This window comes from Epithele typhae (assembly GCF_022376455.1).
Source record: "Epithele typhae strain CBS 203.58 chromosome Unknown BXZ73scaffold_65, whole genome shotgun sequence".
Classification (NCBI taxonomy): domain Eukaryota; kingdom Fungi; phylum Basidiomycota; class Agaricomycetes; order Polyporales; family Epitheliaceae; genus Epithele; species Epithele typhae.
The window spans coordinates 218,745-228,331 of NW_025954256.1; the positions used below are offsets into that span (position 1 = coordinate 218,745).

Genomic DNA, 9,587 nt, shown 5'->3' on the forward strand with positions numbered 1-9,587 from the left:
ACTGGAGGGTTTTTACGGGCTGCGAGTTGAGGCCTTCGGGCCGTCGAGCTCCGGAAATACGATACCTTCTGCAATCCGACGAGGTTATCGCGCAAACAAAATCAAGTATCATACAACAGCGTCTATAGCACGTTCTCGACATCGTCGACGCCGAAAGGCGGTCATGTAAAGAAGGGACAGAAGGTCCCGAGAGTTTTGGGGTGATGGCAAAGCAGGTTGGTGCTACGAAAACAGGCAGAATACAATCGGATGCCGACGATGATGGAGATGCGCTATACGCCTGACAACTCCCTCCCACGGCGAAAAGACGTCTAGTACGCCTTCTTGCCCTGCGCGTGCTGTAGATGTGCGCTGTGCTCGTCGTAGGGGAACTTCGAGAGCGGAATCTCGCGCCAGAGATCGGGCGTGAGGAAGGAGTAGGTGTGTGTGATCTGCGCGGGCACTCGTCAGACCTTCAGACATGGGACAAGTAACAAGGCTAGACACTCACAGCGACGAAGGTCGCCTTCAAGAAGTTGCCCATTGTCGCGGTCGAACCCTTCGACTGCGTGTAGCAATCCTCGACACCAGCAAGCTGGAGCATACGCTTAGACGCGGGGGCGGCGACAAGACCAGTTCCTCGGGGCGCGGGGATGAGACGGCACATGACAGAGCCAACCTTGCCGGAGACCTTCGAGGGCACGGTGTGGGGTTCACCGAGGTTGGCACCCCAGTAGCCACGACGAACAGGAATGACGGAGAGCTTCGCGAGGATGATGGCACCGCGGATGGCAGTTGCGACTTCCTTCGCGCACTTGACACCGAGACCAACGTGGCCGTCGAAGTCGCCAATGGCTACGAAGGCCTTGAAGCGCGTGCGCTGACCGGCACGGGTCTGCTTCTGTACGGGCATGATCTTCATAACTTCGTCCTTGAGCTTGGGGAGGAAGAAGTCGATGATCTGGTACTCCTTGACGGGGAGCGAGAAGAGGTAGATTTCCTCCATGGACTTGATCTTGCCGTCCTTCACGAGACGACCGAGCTTGGTAACGGGAACCCTGGTGGATGGGCGGATGTCGAAACGAGTATGAATGCCATTGCAAAACAAGCACTCACCACTCCTTCTCCTCGTCCTTACGACCACCGCGGCGGGGGCCCCGTCGGCCCCGTCCACGGTCACGCCCGCCACGCCCGAAACCACCGCGTCCACGCGCAGAATCAGCCATTGTGTGCTTGAGGAGAGAAACTGCAAGAGTAGAAGAGTAAGCTTCCAAATTTGCCGCTGGGTGCCGGGTACGAGGGGAGCAAACGAGTTGGACCGAGGGCAAACAGAATGGATGAGGAATGACTCCATCCAGATGCCCGAGGAGCCATCCAACTCGACCCTGGCCTCTGTTTCGTCCCAAGAATTTCCCAGACACAAATAATGAGGTCTAGAGTGTATCTGGGAGGCAGCGAGAGGAGTACGGAGAGGACTTACGTCTTGAGGATGCGACAAGTGTCGAGCTCGACGGGCGATGTGCTGATGATAACTTCGATGGGCGTCTCTATGTCTCGATTGAGATGCGCCCGGCCCTGAATTGGGCGTGAGCGCCTTATGATCAAACAAGCGCCCGTTTCCCCCTCCGTCGTCCCTCGTCAAATTACAACACTTGTCTCGCGAACGCCTCACAAGCCTCCCCGGGAGATCTTAATACTCCAACGGTGTGAACAATACCCACACTAGATCACCAACGTTGGTAGGCAACCTCCGAGTGACGTTGTATGGCAAATTCGTATTTGCACATGCCAACATGCTAAGGACTCTCCCTACCAGCGGGCTAGAGCTGGTCCCGTGCTGAATTAACTGCGGGCGCCGGGAGCCAACGATGGCCTGCTACACCTGCTCGATACGCCAGAGCTCCGACTGTTCACCAGCAAGCTTCACGAATCATGAACGCTTAAACACACCCTCAAACAATATTGATCATCCCGCTGCTCTCTGCTCCTACCCTCATATGCATGCACTTGTACCTGAGCATACCTCTGAGCCGGGTATGCATCCTCCCTCGGTTCGCCGTTTGCACTTTGCGCCGTGCGGTGATCAGTTGTCGTTGAGTTGTCGCGGGAAAGGACGAGAGATGGCGATCTGAGTAACTAGTCGGGCCGGTGCAGACGCCCGTGCCTACTCGTTGCTCCACCCAAGGGCCGTGTAGTCGCTCTTCCCTCCCACCATGACCTAGGCTGCCCCGCTCACTGCCAATGCAGTCCATCCATCGGCTTCCTATCCTACATCATGCATAGGCAACAGGACTCCGTCCATACCGCCTCCCAGGACTCGTCTCTCAACCCTGAGGCTGGGCAGCACACACGAGTAACAGTCCACGATCCTCATGCCCACCCTCTGCACTCCCACAGACACGCAGCAGTTATGCCTCCCGTAAGTTTTAAATCGGAGTCTACGTCGTCGTCAGGCAAGGTACGTTCTCTACCGACTCCACCCCATCTATGCATTCGACCGTATTACCCAGCTCCCCCAACTTGCTTCTGGAGATAACACGACCCCTTCCTGTCAATCTACACTACAAACTCCAAGCTCTGTCCTCTCCTCTCCCAATGCCGTCGGTTCCGGCGCGCCAGAGTTGAAACACGTTACACTCGCCGCTGCCTTTTGCGACCGTCGTCAGTCGCCGTCCGCGACCCCTTCCCACTCACAATCATTAACGTCCGATGTCGATAACAAAACCGTTTCTACTTCATCGTCCGGCAGTTCCGAGAGTCTCCTTGTTCCCACTCGCGCCAGCATTCGCGCTTGGGCGAAAGCCACGCCTTCTGGGCCACCTCGGGACACCCCCTCCCCTTCCAAGTCCGGAGTTCTTCGAACCAAGTCGAGCTCCGATGACAATCTCGACCGTCAGAGCTTGACCGGGTCCTTTGGTCATGTCTCTGCTAGCAGCACAAGCGCGTCGCCTGGGTCAGGCTCTGAAGACACAGACTCCCCGGACAACAGTTCCGGCAATGTGGCGGATATTGACAGCACAGGTTCAGGAAGCGACGAAAAGCTTTCCTCGTCGCGCCGCGATCGAGATGGCGCGGCCCTAGGTCCGCCCTCTATCGAAGTCCAAGCTCCCATGGCCCCGGCCCCGGCCCCACCCCATGGACCAGACGACCACCCACCACGCCCAGGCCCACGCCCGCACCAAGGTGCGAGGCCACACAGGTCCTCCCCGTCTTCCACGTCCGGGGGCTCGTCCCCCGCCCTCGCCCTGGTCGTCTCGCATGCGCAGCAGCAGGACCGCCAGGAGCGTCTCGATCGGCGCGAGCACCGGTACCCCGTACATCACGGCTCTCGCCGCCGCCGCGACCGTGACCGCGAACGCGAACGCGAACGCGAACGTGAGCGGCGTCCGCGCACCTCGCCGCCAGCTCCGGTTGTGCTGTCGACCCCACCATCCCTTCCACCTCCACCTCCGCCTCCGATGACGGCGACGACGACGGCGACGCGGTCTACGGCGGGCCTCACCAGGGTCCCCGAGCTTCGGCTCCCGGTGCCCCCGCGCCCCCTCCGGCCGCTGACCCTCATGTCGAGCGGCGTGGACGTGGTGGACGAGATGGGGCGGATGCTGTCGAACCAGCCGCGCCGGCCGCTCATTCTCGTGCGCGACAACGCACCGGGCCACACGGCGGAGCCCCGCCGCCGCGGGAACGACGTGCTCGACGACATCTACCACATGATTACCTCGGCGCCCCCGCGCAGTGGGGGTCTCCCGTCCCCCCACCGGCGGTGATCACTTGTCGAGACTCGCGAGAGGCTGGACCAACGGTTGCGCCCTACATATATGCACTCCTTACGACGACCCCTCGAGTGCGGACATTCAGCACTCGATGGTTCCACACAGGCCATGCGTCGGTCTCTGTCCGGTTCGCTTCTTAATACCATCGTGTGCCAGTGGCGCGCGTGGTTCTGCACTTCCCCTGTACTAGATATGCGCATATATGTATACTAGATACCATGCAATCAATCTGGTCTGTGTAGCGTATCCAAGAACGGACCTGTGGACGTCCTCTTGCTCTCTTGGAGCGGCCCACCTGCGTCTCCGCTCTGGTTGTCTGGGGTCCCCGTCCCGTTCCCAGTGTCCCCGCCCGTGCTTCACCTTTGCACTATGTTCTGATCCTTGAAGCTTGACCACCGGCGATACGTGACCGTAGCGAATGACTGTATGCGCGACGAGGGTGGTCGACGCCGGTATCGTGATAGAGTGAATTGTATGGACGGTGTCGCCAAAGTCCGGAAACACCGGGTCCCTGCCAGTTTCGTCCGGCTAGTCCTGGTCGATGACACAGCGGGCTCTGGGCATTCCGTTGGAGCGCCAATGTAGATGAGTTTCGTGTATGTTCCGAGGACAGGGTGTCGTGTGATTCGGAATGAAGCGATCACGGTGTTGAATATAGTAGGTCGCCAGGGTCGCCGTTGTCTTCGCCAGAGCGTTCTCTATCCTGTCGGGGCGATGCAGGTTGTGTGTTTGTCCCCTCGAAAACCTCAGATTGGGATCTCTTCGGCAACCGTGGCCAGTCAATAGTCACTGGTCCTGAGTGAGATTCGTCAGTACATGTTGATGGAACGCTCTCCAAGTTCGCACTCACTGCCGGAAGACAGACAGTCTATGCCGTTCGGCCGGGGGCCGTTCAGTTTCGGCATGCTCTTGCTGGTCCCTCGATGGAAGTCTGCAGCGACAGTGTCAGGGGGTAGCGGGTCGTGTTCTGGATGATACGTCATCTCTTCGCGCTGACTGCCCGCACCTGCAGTGCGCCCGGGATCTGCTAACAGAGAATAAGTATAGCTGCCGCAAGCAAGCACGTTCGGAACGACGAGCGGACGATGGGACCTACCTCGTCCGTTCGGCTCGAGATGATCCATCCAAAGGGTGAGGATCTCGGAGACGTCGTCGCGCGGGAGCTCCGGGGGGCTGCCCCCCTCTACGACTTGATACGCATCGGCAATGTCTTCATCCTGCAATCCGAATGTCGCCATCAGGGCTTCCTCGACTTCTATTCGATCGGAGGCATGTGCGCGTGGAGACAATGGAGAGCGGGGCGTAGTTTGGGGAGTGGAAGGGTCTTCTAGCAGCGAGTTCAACAGCTTGGACGCGCGAAAAACGGGAAGATACTGACCTGCCTCAGCGACAGCATGGACCCCAGCTTGACGGGCTTCCCGAGGCGAACCCGGACGCGGTGGCAGAGGGATGTTCGGCGGCGGCAGCGGCGCAGGGGACCGCTCGCGCTGCCTCACGCGCCTCTCCAAAGCCTCAGTAATCCCCCGCACCGAGTGCAGCGCAGTGACCAAAGCGACCTCGTCGTCCGCGTTCGGTCTCGCGCCCCCGCCGACGCCGCCGACCCGCGCCGACGCGGCGCCCACACCCCGCATGCAGCCCTCCTCGAACGTGCCCAGGGCGCCGCGGAACGCGCCGACGACGTGGTCGCTGACGAGGTCGCGGGTGCTCCGCGCCGCGTGCAGCTCGCGGACGAGCTCGGGGAGGCGCGAGAAGTCGAGCGCGCGGAGGACGGCGCGCTGGCGGGCGACGCGCGAGCGCCACGGGGGCGCGAGGAGGAAGGAGCCGAAGCGGGACAGGAGGGCGCGGACGCGGGCGCGGACGGGCGCGGCGTGGATGCTGCGCGCGAGGCGCGCGCGGTGCAGGAGCAGGTACCTGACCGTCTCGGCCAGCGCGGTGAAGTAGCATGCGATGGCGTCGGCGTCGTCGAGGTCGAGGAGGGCCTCGATGTCTTCTTCGTCGGAGGGGAATGTGGCCTCGACTGGGAGGGAGTCAGCGCCTCTGACACGAACGACAAAACGAGCTGTGGCTGACCGTCCTCGAGGACGTCGACTTCGAAGACGAGCTGCTTGTCCGATCCGATCTGGCTGGACTCCAAGTACGTGACGAGCCGCTGGAACGCCTCGCGCGCTGCGAGTCGTCGCCCCACCAGCTGCGCCAGCGCGCGGAGGTACAGCATGCTGAGCTTCGACTGCACCCCGGCTCGCTCGTCATCATCGAGAGCACGACAAGCACGAACGGGAGCACGGGCCGCCACGAACTCCACTCGCCGCTCGGGAGCTTCTCCGTGAGCTCACGCACGAGCGCACCGTAGCGCGCGCTCATCGTGTCCGAGAGCGCGGGACCCATGTCCATCAGACACGGGAGCAGCGTCGTGTTGAGCAGCGCCGGGTTCGCGGTGACGTAGTAGGATGTGAGGGCGAGGGCTTGCTCCAACTCGACCTGCTGCGAAGCCGCGGCGGGACGCTCTCGAGCTTGCCAGGTGCGGAAGCGTCCGGCGGGGCCGAGCCAGGCGAGAACTGATGTTGCTGCGTTCTGGGCGGAGGCGAGGAGGGTGTAGTGGAGCGAAGACCAGGAAGCGGTCTCTGCAAACATGGCGGCGTTACGGGTCCACTGCTCTACGGCTTGGGCGAGCTTCCATGCAAGATGGGCGACAGTCTGAGTGAAGATGAAGAGCGACAGCGCCTGTGGTGACTGGAAGCAACAGTCCGTGTAGATGATCGGAAGGAGGGTCGTCGCGACGGTGAAAGACAATAAGATGGAGACGAGGACAGTGGCCACGATGGCAACAGAACGGTGGAGGTTCCAGAGGAGAATGAGCAGACCCCCCAGAAATAGAGCCAACGCAGTTTGAAGGAGGATGGGAAGGACGGCGATGATGCTAGACACGTGCCATCTCAACATACTCTCGTGGCGATACTGGCGGAGAAGTGAGGCCTCTTGCGTCGTGCCAGAGAGACTCTGGCCGTACTGGTGAAGCCATTGTTTGACTAGGACAGCAATGGAGGATGCTGAGAGCGTACAGATGAGGGAGGAGAACCATAGACCGTTGACCCAAATGGCGTATAACGGGGCCTTGAATCCGGTATCGCCGTCTGTTGCACGGAATAGAGTGCGTACGGTGGAGTTCACGAACGACGCGGAGACGGTGTAGCTGTCAAGTTGGCTCGACATCTGAGCGAGGGCGAAGATGATCGTGTCTGTGTCTGCTGGTTGCAGGAGGGGATATGACTGCACGATGAATGCGGTAAGAGCGGTCGAGAATAGACCCGCCTGTGAGAATCAATCAACACACTAACAGTAACCGGTATGTGGGGAGACGCACAAACACCAGGAGCATATCTAGCTCGGCATTCCAACGTTTGATCTTCTCCTCATAATGCCGTTCCAGTGTAGTTGTGCAAAGCTGTCAAGCGTGTTCGCGCTGTTGGGATGTCGAGATCCACGACACCACCGGCGGTTTGGGTCCTGGCTGGACGAAATCCGATTGAGATAATCAGAACACGGTACGAGAGGCTGAACCCACAATGCTAGTGTTCTCTAAGGGGACCATCTCGTCTGTTGGGTGGTGGGTGGAGGGACGGAGCCCTCATGCTCGAAAGCAAGTCGCCGGTAAGTAAAGGCGGTGCAGTGGCCGTGAGGACCATCACAGAATCCGACAAGTACAGCACTGCTTGAGCGCTCTCTCTATTCCCGTTATGATATTACGTGATTGCCTCACAACACATGGGAAGTTTGAACAATGAACGATTGAACGATTGAACTTTGCCTACCGCCCGAGTGACGTTGCGTGCCACTTGCGAGCTGGTGTTGAGGAAAACGAAAACTTGCGTGAACCATGTTGCGGATCCGTGACGACGGGAACGAGCCGGGGCTTGACCCAGCTGGTCAGAGACGCTTGAAGTCAGTCGCTCGCGTAGAGCCAATCACATCTGCAGCGTTGATAAGTAGTGCATTGCAGCGCACAAAGGACATGTCGACTACTGACCGGCTCCTCCAACAACCTCGAAGGCAAGTGGCAAGTTTCTTGCGCGGCGCGCCCGTATATCCGCACGTACACGCGCCCAAGAACATGTCCTGTGCTGCCACTCACGGCGTCCTGCCATGGAAAGGCCAGAGAACCAGGGGCCCTAATTCACCACTGGTAGATGGTGCTATTGTGTACGCAAGATGGCCGAAATTGGCTTGCTTAGGAGCTGCGCGTGACGCGCTGACAAGGAGATGAGGGGAGGACGCAAGGCGCGAATCCCGACTAGCGCCCGCCCTGCGTCGTTGGCCGCGATAAGATTGGCGCTGTAAACTGAGGCTACTACTAGCAAGAGTTCCTCCAAACTTGTTCCTCCGCACCCTACCCTCCACATTTGTCCACTTCGAACACTCTCCCTGGCGGCCATACCATCCCGATGATATGTCTCAACGCACACCAAACCTGCAGGGACGTCAACGCACCGAGGGCTCGGAGTACTAGCAACATCTAAGACAGGTACCGGTGGGACTCATCCGGGGAGGTGTCATGGACCGTCGAGCACTGGATGTGTATTCCGGCTCAGTCATGGAGTTGGAAAGCCAGGATGTCGGGATTTGATTACGGCGAAGAGCATGCAGTCTGTCCGCGGCTCGCAGAGGTCGCTGGTGGGGACATGTAGGGTTCTCGTCGTTGCCAAGTACCCCTCCCCACACAAATATGAACTACCGTCTCTCATGGGTTCATCACTGTCGATTGTAGTCAAGGCCAGCGGTTGAAAGCCTTGCATTCCCAGAAGGGCAAACGACTCCTATACCGCCGTTTGACAAGGGGGCTCGTATGTTACCACATTTTGGCTATATCGCCATTTCAGAGATTGATCCTCGTTGCAGCGTTTTTTTTTTTTTCAGAAACGACTTCCAATGTGCTTCGGCATTCAGGGTGTACGGGGCCATCCCATCTGAGTCAGGGGTGCCCGTGCGTGCTGTGACCACCGAGAAGCAGAACACCCAGTCCGGTAAGACAGTTTTTCGTTGCGATCAGACGTTCGAATGTTGGGCGGCGACCAATGACCATTTTAAGCTCAACCGTGTTTCCTTCTCGAGTTTCTGACCATCCTTCGCAGTCCAATTCGCACACTGGGATCACAATGGAATGATGAACCCATCCCATCCGCGGGCTCGGTGGATACCACCAACCAGCTCTACGTCTAGAACGATTACACCGCCTTGTGTTCCAACATGGGTATCGATGCGAAAGTGAATGGAGCGAGGGCGCCCATCTACGTGTCGGAATTCCCGGTCGTGAGCGGAAAACAAGCCTGCTCCCTGTCCGGAAGGTGCTCATCTGGTTCAACACACGGGTTCCTTCATGTTAGAGGCAGCGTCTTCCGCGATCGAGGTGGGTCCGACTCCTCAGCGCAACTGGATGGAATCTGCTGACCACTCATGTGGGCACGTCGTCACAGCTCGACTTCACTGGCATCCCAAAGCACACCCTGACTTACGCTGCTCTGCGACACGCACGATCGATCCGCCCTCGCCCACGGTGCTCAAGCTGATGACCTCAACGACCACAAGAAGCTGTGCGCGCCTCCTCCCCTGGTACGCCCCAGGTGAATCGAACACTGCCAGGAGCCATAGAAGTCGATGCGCGCGTCCTTGCGACACCTCGCAAGCCGCACAAGACTTGGGCGAGTGGAAACCGCAGTGTCCTGCTGACTTCGCCACATGGGACATCCACGCGCACAACAACGCGCACAAGACGCGATCTCGGCCGCGCAAGACATGTTTCTCGGTGCGCTGCACTGAGGCCTGAGACTTACTCGTTCGGGG

At 59.4% G+C, this 9,587-nt stretch overlaps 3 protein-coding genes across 3 annotated transcripts; 1 reads left to right on the top strand and 2 right to left on the bottom strand.

The window, feature by feature from the left end:
• Positions 1-311: 311 nt before the first annotated feature.
• BXZ73DRAFT_53162 (40S ribosomal protein S2) lies at positions 312-1,205 on the bottom strand (the record flags this gene model as incomplete). The annotated part of the gene is made up of 3 exons (XM_048020953.1): positions 312-431; positions 491-1,037; positions 1,096-1,205. 3 exons carry the CDS (start codon positions 1,203-1,205, stop codon positions 312-314), a joined length of 777 nt encoding a protein of 258 aa, XP_047873771.1.
• A 2,032-nt stretch (positions 1,206-3,237) lies between these two features.
• On the top strand, positions 3,238-3,746 carry BXZ73DRAFT_105456 (uncharacterized protein; the record flags this gene model as incomplete). The annotated part of the gene is made up of 2 exons (XM_048016261.1): positions 3,238-3,392; positions 3,485-3,746. 2 exons carry the CDS (start codon positions 3,238-3,240, stop codon positions 3,744-3,746), a joined length of 417 nt encoding a protein of 138 aa, XP_047873772.1.
• A 2,643-nt stretch (positions 3,747-6,389) lies between these two features.
• Positions 6,390-7,197, bottom strand: BXZ73DRAFT_19945 (uncharacterized protein; the record flags this gene model as incomplete). Its single annotated transcript, XM_048017591.1, has 2 exons — positions 6,390-7,061; positions 7,084-7,197. Coding segments are annotated over 2 exons (786 nt in total), but the record flags the coding sequence as incomplete, so codon positions are not given.
• Positions 7,198-9,587: the final 2,390 nt, after the last annotated feature.